At 37.8% G+C, this 19,450-nt stretch overlaps 1 protein-coding gene across 4 annotated transcripts in view; it reads right to left on the reverse strand.

The window, feature by feature from the left end:
* Nucleotides 1-19,450, reverse strand: part of LOC106874635 (neurobeachin-like protein 1) — a 228,537-nt gene that overhangs the window by 169,859 nt on the left and 39,228 nt on the right. For all 4 annotated transcript variants that reach the window (XM_089356297.1, XM_089356298.1, XM_089356295.1 and 1 more), the window contains exon 2: nucleotides 10,728-10,822. In XM_089356297.1, coding sequence (XP_089212423.1) covers nucleotides 10,728-10,822 — 95 coding nt within the window. The remainder of the gene's footprint in view (nucleotides 1-10,727; nucleotides 10,823-19,450) is intronic.

Consider the following 19,450-nt stretch of genomic DNA (forward strand, 5'->3'; position numbering starts at 1 on the left):
ACTGTGCTTCAAGGGGTTTTGCCAAACATATTGACTCTGGAAATTTCTTTTCTTTTTAAGTTTGGTATTTACTTTATAAGTCTCTTTTGCCAAGCCACTAAGTTAAACAAATCAACACCAGTTGTCAAGTGGCATGGAAGGGGACACACACACACACACACACACACACACATGACAGGCTTCCATACACACACCAAAATCATACAAAAGACATTGGTTGGCTTGGGACTCTAGTAGAAGACATTTGCCCAAGGTTCCAAGCAGTGGAATTGAACCAGAGACCACATGATTGCAAAGCAAGCTTCTTAACCACACAGCCATGCCTGCACCTTTATACATTTTTCTTAATCATTCATTCTTGAGCCCTAGGACTCCTAAGGCCTGTTACCAAGTTTTCATGGCATAGAGGTGATCAAGATCACAATGTTTTCCTGAATGAGAAACCACACATTTGCAGAGTCTATGGCCAATAATTTGAAATGGGGAGGACAAGTCAGTTACATCAACCCCTGTACTTGACTGGTACTTTATTTTATCAACCCCAAAGGAATGAAAGGCATGGCAGGATTTGAACTCAGAATGTAATTTGTCCAATGTACTAACAATTCTGCCAGCTCACCACCTTAAACATTATAAGTCATCATCACTTAACATTCACTCTCCATGAGGGCATGGGTTTGATGGTCTGACTGGACCTGATAAGCCAGAGAGCTGCACCAGATTCCAGTCTGATTTGGCAGAGTTTCTACAGCTTGATGCCCTTCCTAACGCCAACCACTCCAAGAGTGTAGTGGGTGCTTTTACGTGCCACCGGCACGAGGGCCAGTCAGGTGGTACTGGCAATGGCCACGCTCAAAATGGTGTTTTTTACATGCCACCTGCACGGGAGCCAATCCAGTGGCACATATCCACCTTGGAATCCTCTGTGTAGTGGGTTGATCCACTACTCAGGAAGAGACTATTCTAGAGTACGTTCTGTCTTATCTTCGAAACGTCTAGATAGAATAGAGACAGCTGATGAAGGGATATTCCAAGTGGCTTTCCGTTTTCCTATATGTTCGTTCCGTTGTCTGTAGTTTATTGTTCTAACGTCCTGTACCCTGATATGCATGTATATACACATGTAGATGTAAGTATGTACATATATGTGTGTATACATGTATATATATTCTTTGTATTATTACATTATTGAACGCACACGTCCTTTTTTGCAAGTAAGTCTACTATTATTCTGACGTGACTATCTTTCTATCTATCTATCTATCTATCTGTCTATCTATCTATCTATCTTTCTATCTATTTATCTATCTGTCTTCCTCCATCTTTCTATCTATACCTCTGTCCTGGCCTCTACTTCACTGCTATACCCTTCTGTCCCTTCCTCCTTGTTCCACTTCCTCCCTCCACCATCCTCTCTGCTCTCGTGTGACCTGTGGTCAACTTTCTTTTCACTCCAGCCGCTGTGAAGGCAAGACGAACTACTAGCGTTCTACCTCAGATTTGCGTTTGGCCGTACGGCTTTTGAATGTTGTTTTCACTGTCCATTTTTTCCTGTCTTTGTTTGTGTTTGCCACCTTGGAATCCTCTGTGTAGTGGGTTGATCCACTACTCAGGAAGAGACTATTCTAGAGTACGTCCTGTCTTATCTTCGAAACGACTAGATAGAATAGAGACAGCTGATGAAGGGATATTCCAAGTGGCTTTCCGTTTTCCTATATGTTCGTTCCGTTGTCTGTAGTTTATTGTTCTAACGTCCTGTACCCTGATATGCATGTATATACACATGTAGATGTAAGTATGTACATATATGTGTGTATACATGTATATATATTCTTTCATCATCATCATCATCATCATCATCGTTTAACGTCCGCTTTCCATGCTAGCATGGGTTGGACGATTTGATTGAGGACTGGTGAAACCGGATGGCAACACCAGGCTCCAGTCTGATTTGGCAGAGTTTCTACAGCTGGATGCCCTTCCTAACGCCAACCACTCAGAGAGTGTAGTGGGTGCTTTTACGTGCCACCGGCACGAAGGCCAGTCAGGTGGTACTGGCAACGGCCACGCTCGAAATGGTGTCTTTTATGTGCCACCCGCACAAGCCAGTCCAGGGGCACTGGCAACGATCTCGCTCGATTCTTTGTATTATATATATATATATATATATATATATATATATATATATATATATATATATAGTTATTTGTATTCCATTAGGAACATGTTAGGATACAGTATAGACCTCGTCCACCTTCAGAATAACCCACTAGTAAAGGTTGTATTATTATATACTTCGAACCCTAAAATTGGGCATTTGACGTGTGTGAATATAAAATTGAAGAAAGTGGAGTCAGGAAGAGGGAATACGTTTGGACATTTGTTTATTATTTGCTACAATTATTTTAACACAACGTGGTGAGAGGGATAACTTCCCTTGGCAAACAGGACACAGTCGTGTGTCGATAAGCCAGCTGGAGGAGATGTCCTCCTGGGGCTAAAAGCAACAGTAGCATCCACCCCTAGGGGTCAGCCACACTTAAGTGGCAATATACTACACTATATATATATATATATATATATATATATTATCGAGTTAGAAAACAGAGCAATCTAATGGATACATAATTTATTAATTGTTAATTAATTAATAAATTAATTTGTATCCATTAAATCTCTTTGTTTTCTAATTCGATAATGATATTCTATAATATTCTATATAATATATTCATTGAAGAAATATCTCTTCAATACATAATATATCAGACCAGTGTATTTTAGATGAAAATATCCCTATAAGGTGTTTAAATATCCTCATTGTGACTACATATACATACATACATACATTATATATATACACACACACACACACATATATATAGTGTGTGTTGACATCTGGTTCTGGTTTCTTTATATTCCTGTAACTTAGCAGTTCAGCTTTCAATACTGATAGAATACCAGACTCAAAAGATATATAAATACAGGGATCAATTCATTGGACTAAACTCTTCAAAGTGGTGCCCCAGCATGGCCACAGTCCAACGACTGAAACAAGTAAAACAAAAGTTAATAAACACATTGGTAACTACTCACTATTAATGGACAGAATAATTCTACCTGAGTATAGATGACACATTCCTTTTTTCCCCACTTCTTTGTCGGGTGCTAACCACAATACCAATTAAATTATCAATTATCAACTATTATCTTAACGAAACACTCATATAGAAAAAAGAAAAAAAAAACTAGCTCCAACTGAATGCAGTATGAAATAAAATGAGGAATGTTTCCTTCATACTGATTTAAATATAAATAATAATTGATTACGCAGTATAATGAAGCTAATTATAAGGTAGACCGTGTAAGAAAGTGAAAGTGGTCTTTCTTTTTGTTGAATTGGAAACTGACAAAAGTAGTTGGGAATGGACAATGAGTCATAATACTACAATTATTTAATGGTTACTAACATTTTACGAAAGACAATAATATAATTTTTTTTAAAAATCATTTACTGATATCACTTATAGAAAACCATTGAGGTTCTGTGATGAGTTGCAGCTGAAATCTCAAACCAACATCTATACAAGTCATCATCATTATCATCTTCATTGGTTTAGCCATGCAGCATCGGAACTGACCATATCAGACCAAAGTATTTTACGTAATTTTTCCAGTTGACTAGATCTGGCCTCTCACACCTGCTCTACATTGTAAAGATAAACAATCACATTATCAAAATCTCAAAGCTACAAGATAATGCAGGATTAATTCAAAACAGTGTGAATAAATAAACATTATATTTAACAGAGTAATCTTAATGCCAAAGGATTAATGCTGAATTTTCCATGCCTGCATGGGTCAGAGGGAATATGTCGAGGTAGGTTTTCTACAGCCAGATGCCCTTCCTGTCACCAACCCTCACCAGTTTTCAACTAAGGGTAATATTTCCCAATGACTGGATGTGTTTTCACAAAAGACTGGAAACAAACGACACAGCTTGAATGACAATGGCACTCGTTTACAACTATTGCATGAAGTCATGGCAAGAAGACAGTAACACACACACACAAACACAATACATGCATACACATCACAGTACTGACCAGACTATCAGATACTGTTACACATCACTGGTTGCAATGCGCTTTAATTCAATGACATTATCATCAGTTTACATTTACTACAGCAATCATCGTCATCATCATCATCAACCCTGGATATTACCGTCTTGAGTCCTAGAACTCACAGAGTCAGTTACCGGGTTTCCATGGTGTATAAACTGGCACTCTGTTGATTGTGACAAGAGTTCCAGTTGATCCGATCAATAGAACAGCCTGCTTGTGAAATTAATGTGCAAGTGGCTGAGCACTCCACAGACATGTGTACCCTTAACATAGTTCTCAAGGAGATTCAGTTTAAATCAAAATGTAACAAGATTGGCCCTTTGAAATATGGGTACAACTTATTTTTGCCAGCTGAGTTGACTGGAGCAACGTGAAATAAAGTGTCTTGCTCAAGGACAGCATGAGGCACTGTCAGGAATTGAGCTCATGACTTCATGATTGTAAGCCAAATACCTTAGCCACTTGGCCACCCTGCCTCCACCCATGGTGTATAAATGACCAAGATCACAGCATCCTCCACAGAACGGGATGTCAGTCCATCGCAGAGTTATTCATTTACACCCAAGAGGACTGGGCTGAAGTGAAGCAAAATGTTTTGCTCAAGAACACAACACACTACCCAGTCGGAGAATTGAAATCACAATCTTGTGATTGTGAGTGCAATATTCTAAGCAGTAGGCCATGCGCTTACATTTACCAGATTACAATAACGAACAAAGAATTTAATAATGACAGTATTACCAAACGAAAGTAGTCACTGAAGAGGTGGGAGGGGGCAGGACTTTCACATTCTAAGTCCACCAATTAAAGGATTAACTTTACAATGAGGTTTACACTAATATAAAATAGCCACTGGTCAATCATTTTAATCTTCTACAGATTGATTATGTACTTTTATCTTTGTTCCAGATTTAAATTGTTTATTGTCCACTAATTTACTTTAAATCTGTATTAATTTTACCATAAAAATTAAAACCAACCAGCAGAAAAAAAACTCAGTAGTCAATGAAATTTAAATCTTTAATTAGTTTTAATTAGTTCTTCCTCTGAAAAAACTGATGAAAACAAAAGCTTATTACGGTGATCTCTGTTGGAATAGCATGCCATTTTCACTTTGTCAAACTGCAGCAGGCATCACTAACTTTCTCGACAGCTGTGGAAAGACATTTTTATATCTTTATGTCCTGCATCCATCTTGTTTGTTGTCAAGGATATTTTGGGGTACAATTAAGAATTGTTTTTGTGTTGTGGTTAAGACGGCAACAACAAACATTGTAAACAGTCTAATATAGCCATACCCACCCATGCCCCACACACACATAACTAAAAATAAGAACACAAAAATAGTTCAACAACAACACGGAAATGAGCAACAAAAACATTACTGAACAAAAACAACAGCAGAAAATGTAATTCTTAATTAAACCAAATATATCTTGATGACAAAGAGGCCATGACACTGAAAAAAATGATACTGCAGCGACCAAACAAAGTGACTGGCAGCTATCATTTGACATAAATGAAACTGGTATGTTATTAACAATGATCAACCTCGTTATAATTAAATCATGTGAGTGAATAAATGGAGTGAATAAACAAACTTCACTTTGGCCGTTGCCAGTACCGCCAGACTGGCCCTCATGCCGGTGGCACATAAAAAGCACCCACTACACTCTTGGAGTGGTTGACGTTAGGAAGGGCATCCAGCTGTAGAAACCTTGCCAGATCAGATTGGTGCCTGGTGTAGCTATCTGGTTCGCCAGTCCCCACTCAAATCGTCCAACCCATGCTAGCATGGAAAGCAGACATTAAATGTTGATGATGATGATAGAAGTGAAGGCCCTCAGCGCCCATTAATGTTTACTACCAATTCCCATATTCAGTATTCATAATGTAAAGAAGAGAGTGTCACTGCTAAGATGGAGAAAAAAAATGGTCTAAAAGAACAGCAGCTCTAAATATAATCATTGATACGGAGTTGAGCAGACTTGCTAGTGCTGCTGTTGGCATCTTCTCCAGTGCCAGCAGCAGAATAAAAGACACTCAATCACCATGTTTAGAAAACGGTTGGAGATAGGAAAAAGGATCCAAGCATAAAAAAAAAGAAATGTGCCAAACAAACATGGCATTTCTACAACACATTTGGGTTTGCTTGGTGTGTGTGTGTGTGTGCATGTGTGTGTGCGTGCATGAGTGTGTGCCTGAGCTTGTGTGTGTGTGTGTGCATGCCTGTGTGCATTTGCCTCATAGCAATGATTGCAAGTATTAGCCAGATAGCAAGACTCATCCAGTCCATGCTAGCATAGTAAAACGGATAACGAAGTGATGATATGAAACTACAACTACTACTACTACTACCACCACTGCTATCACCATCACCACCACTTTCACCACTACTATAATTACAATTGCTACGACTGCAGAGACAGAAGAAGTCAGAAATGTCAGTCGTCTGCTCAACTATTAATTGGTTGTTTGTTATTATATTTTAATGTCTTGTGTGGATGAATGTGGGGAGATAGTGTGAAAGAGAGAGAGAGTGAAACAGAGAGAAAGAGAGTGAGAGATGGTGGTAGTGGGGGGGGGGGGTCACTTATGATTGTTTTATACCAATCATTTTCGGTACAAAACATGAACACAGTTTTCTTTTACTTTTACTTGTTTCAGTCATTAGACTGCAGCCATGCTGGGGCACTCCACTGAATAACTTCTAGTCAAATGAATCAACGCCAGTATCTATTATTCTTAAGCCTGATATTTATTTTATCCGTCTCTTTTGTAGGGATGTAAACACACCAACACTGGTTGTAGAGCAGTAGTGGAGGACAAAGACAGAGACCACCCACCCCCACACGCACACACACATGTAAGACGGGATTTCTTTCAGTTTCCATCCATCAAATCAACTCACAAGATTTTGGTCAGCCTGAGATTATAGTAGAAGACACTTGCCCAAGGTGCCACACAGTGGGACTGAACCCAGGACCACGTAGTTGGGAAGCAAGCTTCTTACCACACAGCTGTGCACCAATGTTAAAACCATTTTTGAAATAATTTTTTAAATATTTTAATTTGGTGAAGAAGAGGGTTAAATTATGAATATTTTAAATTAATCATTTTCTGTACTAAATATGAACACTGTTAAAATAATTAGCAACCAAACAGAAAGAACCCCCGCATTGGGGGGTGGGGTGAATAAAATTAGAATTTTCACAAGCAAAACAAGTGATGAAACTAACTATATTTCATCGCTGATGTCATTGGAATGCTTTTTACTTTTTAACGAGCTGCAAAGTTAATTTTTCAGAAGGGTATTGAAAAGTAGGTGGCGGAGAGAATTAATTAATTTTTGTAAGTCTCTTACTCGCATATATTTTATTGATTTTCATGGTAAAGGAATTCAGAATAGTTAGCACTGAATCTGGATAATCACTCTTATCTTTTGCTTGTTTCAGTCATTGGATAGCGGCCATGCTGGAGCATCACCTTGAAGGACCTTTATCCAAACAAATTGATCTCAGTACACACACATATATATATATATATATATATATATATATATACAGGATGCAGTGAATAAATTGTCATCTAAATCACGCAAAAACAATGAAAATAACACTGACATCTCATTTTAACAAATATATTTACCAAAATTACATAAAAATCTCTTGAAATGCTAAAGAGTAAATTTATTCAATAAAATCGCCATTGGCTTCAACCACAGCCTCCAGATGACTTCGGAATCTCCTACAACTCTTCTGGACGGTCTCTTTAATTAAGTTGTTGAATGCTGCCATAATCCCCAAAAAATGAAGAAAAAAGACACGCAAAGAATAAGAACGCAAGGACGTGGAACATGCAAAATATTAACAGACACTCAGGCATGGAAAGAAAGGGTGTTTTATGTTTCAAGCAAAGCTCTTCTTCAGAAACAGGAGACAGAAGAAAGTTCAAGAGAAAAGGAAGAAGGGAAAAAAAGAATCGCCAACGATCCACATGTAGTTACATATGTTTATATATATTAAGTCTGGAACTTATTCTATTGGTTACTTTTGCCAAACCACTAAGTTACGGAGATATAAACAAAACAACAGCAGTTTTCAAGCAGTGATGGTGGTGGGATGACAAACATAGACACATATGTATATGTGTGTGTGTGTTCATACACACACGCACATATATAGCCACGCACACATATATGACAGGCTTCTTTTTGCTTTCATCTACACACATGCACACACACACACACACACAATGATGAGCTTCTTTCTGCTTTCATTTACCAGATCCACTGAGAAGGCCTGGGTTTACCAACAGCTTCAGTAAAAGACACTTTGCCAGGAGTGGTAAGCAGTAGGATTGAACTCAAAACCATGCAGTCAGTAAATCAATGTCTCACCTCCACAGCCATCCCTACTTTTAAACGTGACATCAATCAAACTGAAGACAATAACAAGACATCACGATATGGATAATCTAACACTTAAAAGCCATTGCATGAGCAACTGTTCTGACAATATGTAAGAGGTCAACGTTTTCTGAAAACTGTTCCACGCTGTTGCAGTTACAGAAAAACACACGATAATAAAACACTAAAAAGGGAAGTAAAACAAAAATAAAAATAAAAAATAATAATAATAATAAATCATTATTGTTGTTGTTGTTGTTGTTATTATTATTATTATCATTATTATTATTACTTTATTATTGTTATTATTACTTTAAGGCTGTATAATTAAAGATAAGTGTCTGAAATATATAGGGTATAAACACTGACTGGATAGAACATTCAATACGTGTTTAGGCTTTAACATACTTCAAAGCATGAAGTGTTTGAACAAGCCACCAGCCACAAAACTTCAAAGTCATTGTCAATAATATAATAAATATATAAATAAAATATATATATATATATGTATATATATATATATATTGTGTAGTCGTTTGGTACAGTTATGTAGGACATGTGAGATGAAGCCACTTAAAAACAAACGATTGATTGTAGAGTGAATCAACGAGAGACAGTGATGAAAGAAGTTTGGTCGCTCGTTTCAGATTTTTCCATAAAAAATCCAGTGGTACAGAGTGGGTCTTAACTAACATACATTCAGCTATGGCTACAGCAAGTACACCTATATAAGGGGGTCATTCTGTGCGGTCTGCATGCTCAAGCGCCATGCTCCATGCTCCACCACTGTAAAAAATCTTTATTATTGCAGCTCCGTATCATTATTTCTATGATGTACAAGTTTATATATATAATCTATCTTCCCAAATGCAAGTACGGTCTAACTTTCTGGAAAGTTTGTAAGCTCTAATTTTGGAGGAAGCTTGTGGAAGGGATAGACTCAGGAAGACATGGGATGAAGTGATGAGAAAGGATCTTCAGAGATAAAGGATCTTCAGACACTGAGCCTCACTGAAGAAACCAGGAGTCGTGGCGATTTGCTGTATTTGAGAAGACATTCCAAGCTACCTAAAATCAGTTCTCCATACATACAAACTTGTCCTTTACAGGTGCCAGTGCCTTGTAAAAAGCATTTGTGCCAATGCTGTACAGGAGGCACTTATGCTAGTGCCATGTAAAATGCACCCAGCACACTGTAAAGCAGTTGGTGTTAGGAAGGCTATCCAGCCATAGAAACCATATCACAAAAAACAATTGGGGGCCTGGACAACCCCTTGGCTGGCCAGCTCCATGTCAAACCATCCCACCCATGTCATGGATAATGGACATAAAACGATAATGATGGTGACCATCATTATGCCAACATATCATTCCAGCATGTATGACAGGCTTCTCTCAGTTTCCATCTAAAAAATCCACTCAGAAGGTTTTGGTCGGCCTGGAACTACAATGGGAGACACTTTCCCAAAGTGCCACACAGCGGGACTGAACCTGAAATCATGTGGTCGCATAGCAAATTTCTGACCCACACAGCCACACTTTCACCTCAAATACAAAGTTTAAACACCCTAAAGCACCCTGGTCGTCACACTAACACCATTTCCCTTCCTTTCAGTTAATCTCTCAAGTCGTTGGACACCACAGCAAGGATTTTAGTCACAGTGAGCTTACAATACATTCCAGCTGTTGCTTCCAACAATGACCTACAGTTTTATCTACCTTACACATACCTTGTACTATTTCCTTAATGTCTTATCTTTTATCTTTTGCTTGTTTCAGTCATTAGAATGTGGCCATGCTGGGGCACTGCCTTGAAGAATGTTCAGTCAAAAGAATCGACCCCCACCAGGCCTTATTTTTTTTTCAAGCCTGGTACTTTTTCTATCGGTGTCTTTTGCCAAACCACTAAGTTACAGGTGATGTAAACACACCAACACCAGTTATCAAGCAACGATACAAACAAATACAGATAAACAGACACACACACACAGATATAAACAACAGGCTTCTTTCAGTTTTCCGTCTCCTTTCTTAACTAATTAAATAATGGCTTCCTAGTGCAAAAGACATACTTTTTATTGTTAATTTCCTCCATTTTCTTATCTATACACACACACACAAACAGAGTTCATTATTAAAAATAAATCAGCCCTGTACAGAACAGAATTTGAAGAATTTAAAGTAAACCAACTTACTCAGCATTAGATGAATCATGAAATTCAGATTTCAGCACATTTTTGTAAATATCAAGAAAATGGTAAGCATAGTCTTCAAAATACTTTTGCTCGTTCTGTAAAAAAAAAAAATAAAGAAAAGAAATGATTATGCAAGAAAGTATTATAAAGTGAGTAGATTTAAATCTTTAGAATAAACAAGAATTCTACAATTATTTTCCTATGTTTGCAAGATATCTTTTACCTTTATTTGTTGTTGGCATGCAGCCATGCTGGAGCACTGCTTTGAAGGGTTTAGCTGAACAAATTGATCCCAGTATGCATTCTAAATATGGTATTTATTGTATTGGTCTCTTTTGCTGAGCCGCTAAGTAACAGAGACAGAAACAAATGAACTCCAGCTGTCAAGTTGTGGTGGGTGACAAACCAAAAACACATACATATATACACATGTACATATACACAAGCACAAAAAAACATAAGAATTGGGGTTGAAGTTTTTGACAAAAACCCTTCAAGGTGGTGCTCCAACATGACCACAGTCCAATGACTGAAACAAGTAAAATATAAAACGATAAACAGACAGTAAGACCTGGACTTCTGGCCACGTGGTCAGTTGTCCTTAATGTAACTACAACAATATATATTCTGCTGTAAAAGTAAATAAGTAAATCAATGGAAATCAGATAGAAATGATGGATAGACATATTGATTTTTGGCCTCACATTGACTGTTACATAAATAAAATCCCATTGATTCAATAAATGATGATATATTCCATGGAGTTTGTAGATGACATAATCATTTTTGAATGGATACTATTCTAATCATTAATTGCTCAACCACGAAGTAAAAATGTTACATCTTGCGTTAATAATGAAATAAAATAAGTCTTGTTCAATGACTGTGACAAAAATTGAACTCGCAACATTTGGATTAGTCTGCAGGTATTTTCACAGGTGTGCAACTGAGTTGGCAGTTTATCAGCAAATCAGACGAGGAATCAAAAACTTGTGTCCCATCACCAGCACTGTAGTTTCCATTCAGCTATTTTCCATCCAACTGCACCACCATCTTTGTTCATCACTTACTACAGTCACCTGTACCCCCACCCCCTGTCTCCAAACATCTGTCACTCCCTCTTTTACACTCTTCTCAAACTGCCCACCCTCACAATCCATTCTTTGTATCCCTCTTATGCTCACCTTCTTGTGCCTTGAGGGTACCATCACCATCTTTTCTTCTCGGCTACTCCCCCCCTCCATATATATTCTTTCATTCTTTTACTCGTTTCAGTCATTTTGATTGCAGCTTTGCTGGAGCACCACCTTTAGTCAAACAAATCGACCCCAGGACTTATTCTTAGTTAGCCTAGTATTTATTCTGTCAGTCTCTTTTTCTGAACTGCTAAGTTACAGGGATGTAAACACAGCAGCATCGGTAGTTAATCGGTGGGGAGACAAACACAGACACACAAACATACACATGTGTATGTATGTATGTGTGTATATATATATATATATATATATATATATATAAAAATGAGAATGTCTGTCTGTCTGTCTGTGTGTTTCCCTAAAACTCGAGAACTACACAACCAATTTCATTCAAATTTTACACATGTCTTACTTAGGGTTCCGGTTGTGTTTTAGTCAAAAAAATTTTTTAACTTCTTGCATAGTTCGAGCCCACAGCAACATCATATCTCCTCCACTATTTAAGTATTACGTGTTAAAAGTGAAACAAAAACACTCATGTCAAATACTTTCACTTTAAAAATGAAACTATTCCACTAACTGAAACAATCACATTTTGATACTGTAATGACAGATAGTTTCACTTTAATGGTGTGTGTGTATGTATATATATATATATATATATATATATATATATATATAGAGAGAGAGAGAGAGAGAGAGAGAGAGAGAGAGAAAAAGAGAGAGAGAGAGAGAGAGAAAGAGAGAGAGAGATGTATATGTATACATATACATGTATATGTACACGTATATGTATAGATATATACATAGATATAGATCTATATGCATACATGTATATGTATACATATGTGTAGATGTATATATATAGGTGTACATCTAATATGTACACATATATAAATGCATACAGATATCTATACATATATACACCCATACACACACACACATATATATGCACACAAACACACACATTAGTCATTTGTTTTCTTATCCAAAACTACGTCAAAAGTATTGAATGGATCTTTAAGAAATTTGGAAATTATATTCTATGCATAATGGCCATAACCCCCATGAAAATTCATATATTTTTGATGTTGATGAAATTTTAACCATACAGATTACACACAAATAAAGTAATATTTCTAAAATTTTTTCTTCTTAGAAGTTACAAAGACCCCTTCATGGGGACTTCACACCCACAATTTAGTCATTTTAAAGAAATTCAAACAATACATATTACACACAAGTTAAAAAGATTCCCAACAATTAAACTTCTCTGGTTGACATTAATACACCCATCACCAATAGGGGCTTTAACTCCCACAATTTTCAGCTCCATTTTTCAGGAGCAAAATTCTTTTAAGGTCCATGTAGTGTCTTAGGCCAAAAAAAATTTTAACTTCCTGCATAGTTCGAGCCCACAACAATATCTTATCTCCTCCACTATTTCAGTATTATGTGTCAAAAATGAAACAATAACATCACTCAACTGTAATGTCAGATACTTTCACTCTAACACTGAAACTATTCCACTATTTCAGTATTACCTGTCAAAAGTGAAACAATAACATGTTGCTACTGTAATTTCAAATATTTTCACTTTAATATTTTCAATTTCATACTGAAACTATTAAAGTGAGACTATACTCTCACATATATACAGGCATACTATAAGACCCAAGTAAAAACATTCCCAACAATTCAACTTCTCTGGTTGACATTAACACCCCCACCCCCAATAGGGGCCTTCATTCCCACATTTTAGAGCTCCATGAGCTCCATTTTGCAGAAGCAAAATCTTTTTTACAGGTTCCAGAAGACTGAAATTTTGGAATATGCGCATAAAGATCAATAGTATGGGATATATGTCTCATGATTAGAATTTTTTTAGGGTGTGAAAAGAGGGAAAGAACCCTCATGTGCAATTTTGATGAAATTCGAATCATAAGTATTCCAGTTCCTTACAGAAAATATAACAGAAAAGTCTCAATTTTCAATTGCATGTAACACAGGCAACGCTGGGTATCTCTGCTAGTATATATATATATATATATATATATATATATATATATATATATATATATACACATACATACATACATACAAACAGGCTTCTTTTAGTTTCTGTCTACTAAATCCACTCGTAAGGCTTTGGTCAGCCCGAGGCTATAGTAGAAGACACTTGCCCAAGGTGCCATGCAGTGGGACTGAACCTAGAACCATGTGGTTGGTTCAGATCCCGGACCGGGCTGTGTGTTGTGTTCTTGAGCAAGACACTTTATTTCACGTTGCTCCAGTTTACTCAACTGTAGAAATGAGTTGCGACGTCACAGGTGCCAAGCTGTATCGGCCCCTTTGCCTTTCCTTTGGATAACACTGGTGGTGTGGAGAGGGGAGGCCGGTATGCTTGGGTGACTGCTAGTCCTCCATAAACAACCTTGCCCGGACTTGTGCCTCGGAGGGTAACTTTCTAGGTGCAATCCCATGGTCAGTTACGACCGAAGGAGGTCTCAGCAACTATAATGGAAGAGACAGTTGTCAAAGGTGATGTGGAGTGGGACTGAACCCAAAACGATGTCGTTACAATGCGAGGTTCTTAACCGCACAGTCATGCCTGTGCCTGTATTAGAAAATCGTTTTTATTAATGTAATGAAAACATGAAGAACTGCTGATGTGAGAAAAGAAACCACTCCCTGATTGATGAGTTAAGTGATATAGAACATTAATGGAATTACAAAGTCTTTATTGATTGGAACACAGAATGTCCATACCATTTAGCAGTTTGGCAATAAAGGTTCAAAATGTTAAAAGAAAAGAGAAAAAAAATATTGTTGGTAGGCATGGCTGTGTGGCTAAAAAGCTCACTTTGCAACCATGTGGTTTGGGTTTAATCCCGTTGCACGGAACCTCAGGTAGGTGGCTGCTACTAAAGCCCCAGGTTGGGCAATGCTTGTGAGTGAATGTGGTAGACATAAACTGTGTGGGAAACCATCGTGTTTGTGTGTGTGTGTGTGTGTGTGTGTGTGTCTGTGTGTCCTCACTCACTGCTTGACAATTGGTGTGGGTTTATTTCTGTCTCCACAGCTTAATGATTCAGTAAAAGAGAACAGTGGGGGAAAAAAAGTGACGGGGACAAAACTCCCTTCGCAAGTCATACAGATTCATAAGACCAGCTTCCTGGTTTCTGTGACATATACATTGTCTCCTGGATGGGACATGAGTCCATCCCAGGGTAACTCATCTTTGCCAACTGAGCAGACTGAAGCAATGTGAAATGAAGTGTTTTGTACAAGAACAATGCATAGACCAGTCTATGAATCAAAATCATGAACTTACGATCATGGTGCAGCACCCTAACCATTAGCCAAGTGCAATAGCAGGCTCAAAAATCAAGAACTGGGGATCAATTTGTTCAACTAAACCTTACATCTCTTTAGTATCCAGATTATTCTGTCAAATGTAATGTTTATTTATTCATATTGTTTTGCATTAATTAAGCACTATCTCATAGCTTTGAGACATCAATGATGTGATTATTTATTTTTAGAATGACATTGTGACTGAGTTTCTTTTGCCTCATGAAGGCAAAGTGGCTGAGTTCCTTTTGAGTGTTGGGCCTCACAGAGGCAAAGTGGTTGAGTTCCTTTCGAGTACTGGGCCTCATGGAGGAAATAACCGAGACCTTTGGCATTATGTCGTGGTTGAAAAGAAGACCAATCAAGCTGAGCAAAATCACAGTTGTGGCAGATACCAGTGTCACATAAATTGCACCTGTGCTGGTGGCACGCAAAAGCACCCATAACACTCTCAAAGTGGTGGGCATTAGGAAAGGCATCCAGCCATAGAAGACCATGCTATATCAAACTGGAGTCTGGTGCAGCCCTCCAGCTTGTTAGCCTTGGTCAAACCATCTAACCCATGCCAGCATGGACAACAGACATTAAATGACAATGATGATGATGATTAGCTACCTAACATAGCTTACATTTATAGTTACATACAGTTTCATAATACGCAAATTACATTGTAATATTTTTCAGTCATCTTCACGTTCTGAGTTCAAATTCTGCTGAAGTCGACTTTGCCTTTCATCCTTTCAGGGTTGATAAAATAAGAACCAGTTGAGTACTAGGGTCGATGTAATTGTCTTACCCCGTCTCTCGAATTTGCTGGCCTTGTGCCAAAATTTGAAATCAATATTTTCTAGATTTTGTGATGAGCTGGTAGAATTGTTAGCAAGCTGGACAAAACGCTTAACGGATTTTCATCCTTTCTTCACATTCCGAGTTTAAATTCCACCATGTTGACTATATTTTGTCCCTTCGGAGTCGATAAAATAACTACCAGTTGAGCACTGGTGGGGGTCGATGTAATCAACTTATCCCTTCCCCCAAAATTTCAGGCTTTGTGCCAACAATAGAAATAATAATTATATCCTGGGGCATTTGTTTTTTAGCCCCGGGTCAGCTTTGACTAGATAAGCCTATGATTAAAAGCATACATGCTACGAATCTACTTTTCTTTATTTTCTTTCAGACAGAATATTCAGAAACACATGGAGGCATGTGGCTCAGTATTTAGGATGTTCAGCTCATTATCAAACACTCATGAGTTCAATTCCCAGCAGTACATTGCATCCTTGAGAAAGACACTTTATTTCACATTGTTCCAGTCCACCATCCTGCAAACAAAAGGAGTAGGAGGTCAAGAAAAGTCTCAATCATGACAAGTTCTCAATAGTTGCCATGCAAACAGGCAGAACAGAAATCAATAATGCTGGTACAGCATAGTTTGGTCGGGAAATGAATAGCGTCACCAACCAAACTATGTGATATCAGCACTTTGGACTACCTCCATGCTTTAACCTCCACCTGTTTACATTGCAATTATTAAGAACTTGCCACAGTCGTGACTTTCCTTGACCTCCGGCTATAAATACTCCTTGTATTGCTTTCCTTTATCTGTTGTTTAAGAATAAATATGTTATAATCTGATCTGATAGCTATTGTCAGCTTATGACTTTTGTTCTGTTACACAAATGTCAGCTCAATCTATACATTGCCTACGACCAATCCTCTTCCCTGCATTTAAAGCTGGTGTTGAGGCACAAATTTGACCCGAGCACTTATTGCACTTACATTGTATATTATATTACCCACAATACACACACACACATATTTCACCTAGGCACTGTGATATTACTAACCTGGTGTAGAACTCAATACATGTATATTTCAGAACAAAGAGTTAGATGAGTATAGAGCAGCAATAAGAAAAAGAGATGACACACGAAAAACAATGGTGATGTTTTGGACTTCATTAGCTTGAAGTGCTTGAATAACATTCTATAGCATCATCAGAACTTCGAATATGAAGTGCAGTTTATTTGGGGAAAAAGAATTACAGTTCTATATTTAAGAGATGAGGAATTATGTACATTATTTACATTTGACGGATATTTGTCCTCATCTTGTTTGTTGTTAATACAACGTTTCTGCTGATATACACTCCAGCCTTCATCGGGTGCCTTGGGGAAATTTTGAACCTGGGTTCTCATTCCAAAGGTATTTTTTGATATTATTATCATTATTATTATTCAGGTCACTATGCCTACAGGCATATGGCATAGTGGTTAAGAGCATGGGCTACTAACCTCAAGATTCCGAATTTAATTCCAAGCAGTGACCTGAATAATAATAATAATAATAATAATAATAATATCATCATCATCAAAAAATACCTTAGTAATGAGAACCTAAGTTTGAAATTTCCTCAAGACACCTGATGAAAGCTGGAAGGTATATCAGCTGAAACATTGTGTTAACAACAAACAAGATGAGGATAATGTAAGAAGAATAACATTTGTGCAACATACAATATACAAAAGAATCCATTATTATATATATACAAGCAGCTAAGCCCAGTTTCACCCGGTCTGTTTGGATGATGTAAATGATCGTTTTTGGTTAGGCATAATCTATAACAGCGTTTTTGAACCTCACCATTTCGGATCCCCCGTTTCGATTGGAGCCTCCAGCTGTATGAAAATTTCCTGACTCCCTCCCCATCCTTGCCAGAAAACAGTTTCAGGAGTTGTGAAGAACGAATTTGTACATAGTCAATTTCTGAGAGCTATTCTATTGGACCTCTGTCTAATCATTAAAATATTGATTTAATTATGAACATAGAAAGAAGCCCCTCATGTGTGTTTGTCTTTGTGCTGTGTTTATCCCTCACCATTTTGCCATGTAAAAAAGCACCTGCACTGGTGCCATATGGAAAGTGCCCAGCAAATTCTGCAGAGTGGATGGCTTTAGGGAGGGCATCCAACCATAGAAACCCTGCTAAAACAGACAACTGGTGCAACTCTCTCGCTTGCCAGCTCCTGTCAAACCGTCCAACCCATGCCAGCATAGAAGATGGACATTAAATGATGATGATGATGATTTAACAACTTGTGTCATTTGTTTATGTCTGTAACTTAGAGGTTCAACGAAAGGTTACTGACAGAATAATTACCAAGCTTAATAAACAACGGGGTTGATTTGTTCAGCTAAACCCTACAAGGTGGTGCCCCAGTAAGGTCGCAGTCCAATGAATAAAACAAGTAAAGCAATCACCTTGAAATTAACAAAAGAGCTTGTACATTAATCACTAAAAATGGAAGGACACATGTGAATCAAGATTCCCTATGCCTAAAAAAACAAAAGAAAAACACAATAAAGAAAAACAAAAACAGGACAGTTTGTGGTCTTAAGCCTTTGTTTATTGCTCAGTCACAGATGAGTGGAGACGAGAATGATAAACAGACAACATTTCTTTTAAATCGTATAACCTAAATAACAGTGTGTGTGTGTGTGTGTGTGTGTGTGTGTGCCAAGTGGTTTCTATGGCTTTAGTAGTTGTTACTTTCCCCCTTTTTGCTTATAAACATGTTTTTAAACAATGTGATTTATCTGGGGCCATTCACATGACAACAGGTTACTCCACATGAAGAAAATATCTTAATCTTTTTTTTTAACCATTTCAGGCTTTGGTCTCTCACTTCAGCTCTCTTCTTAGTCTCTCTTTCAATGAACACCAATTGTCAAGCTGCAGGCGCAATGGCCCAGTGGTTAGGGCAGCGGACTCGCGGTTTCAATTCCCAGAGCGGGCGTTGTTTGTGTTTATTGAGCGAAAACACCTAAAGCTCCACGAGGCTCTGGCAGGGAGTGGTGGCGACCTCTGTTGTACTCTTTTGCCCCAACTTTCTCTCACTCTTTCTTCCTGTTTCTTGAATAAAGCTGCGATGGACTGGCGTCCTGTCCAGCTGGTGGGTGGGAAGGACACATATGCCATAGAAACCGGGAAACTGGGCCCATGAGCCTGGATAGGCTTTAGAAGGGCGAAAAAAAGAAAAATTGTCAAGCTATGAAGTAGGCTGACAAACTCAAGGACATACACACAGCCTGTTTCCTAGTAAGGTAATATTTTCCTATAGCTAGAGATATTTTGCATGGAGGGTGGGAAACAAACAACCTCACTTGTAT

Source organism: Octopus bimaculoides, chromosome 8 (assembly GCF_046866305.1).
Source record: "Octopus bimaculoides isolate indiv1 chromosome 8, ASM4686630v1, whole genome shotgun sequence".
NCBI classification, from domain to species: Eukaryota; Metazoa; Mollusca; class Cephalopoda; order Octopoda; family Octopodidae; genus Octopus; species Octopus bimaculoides.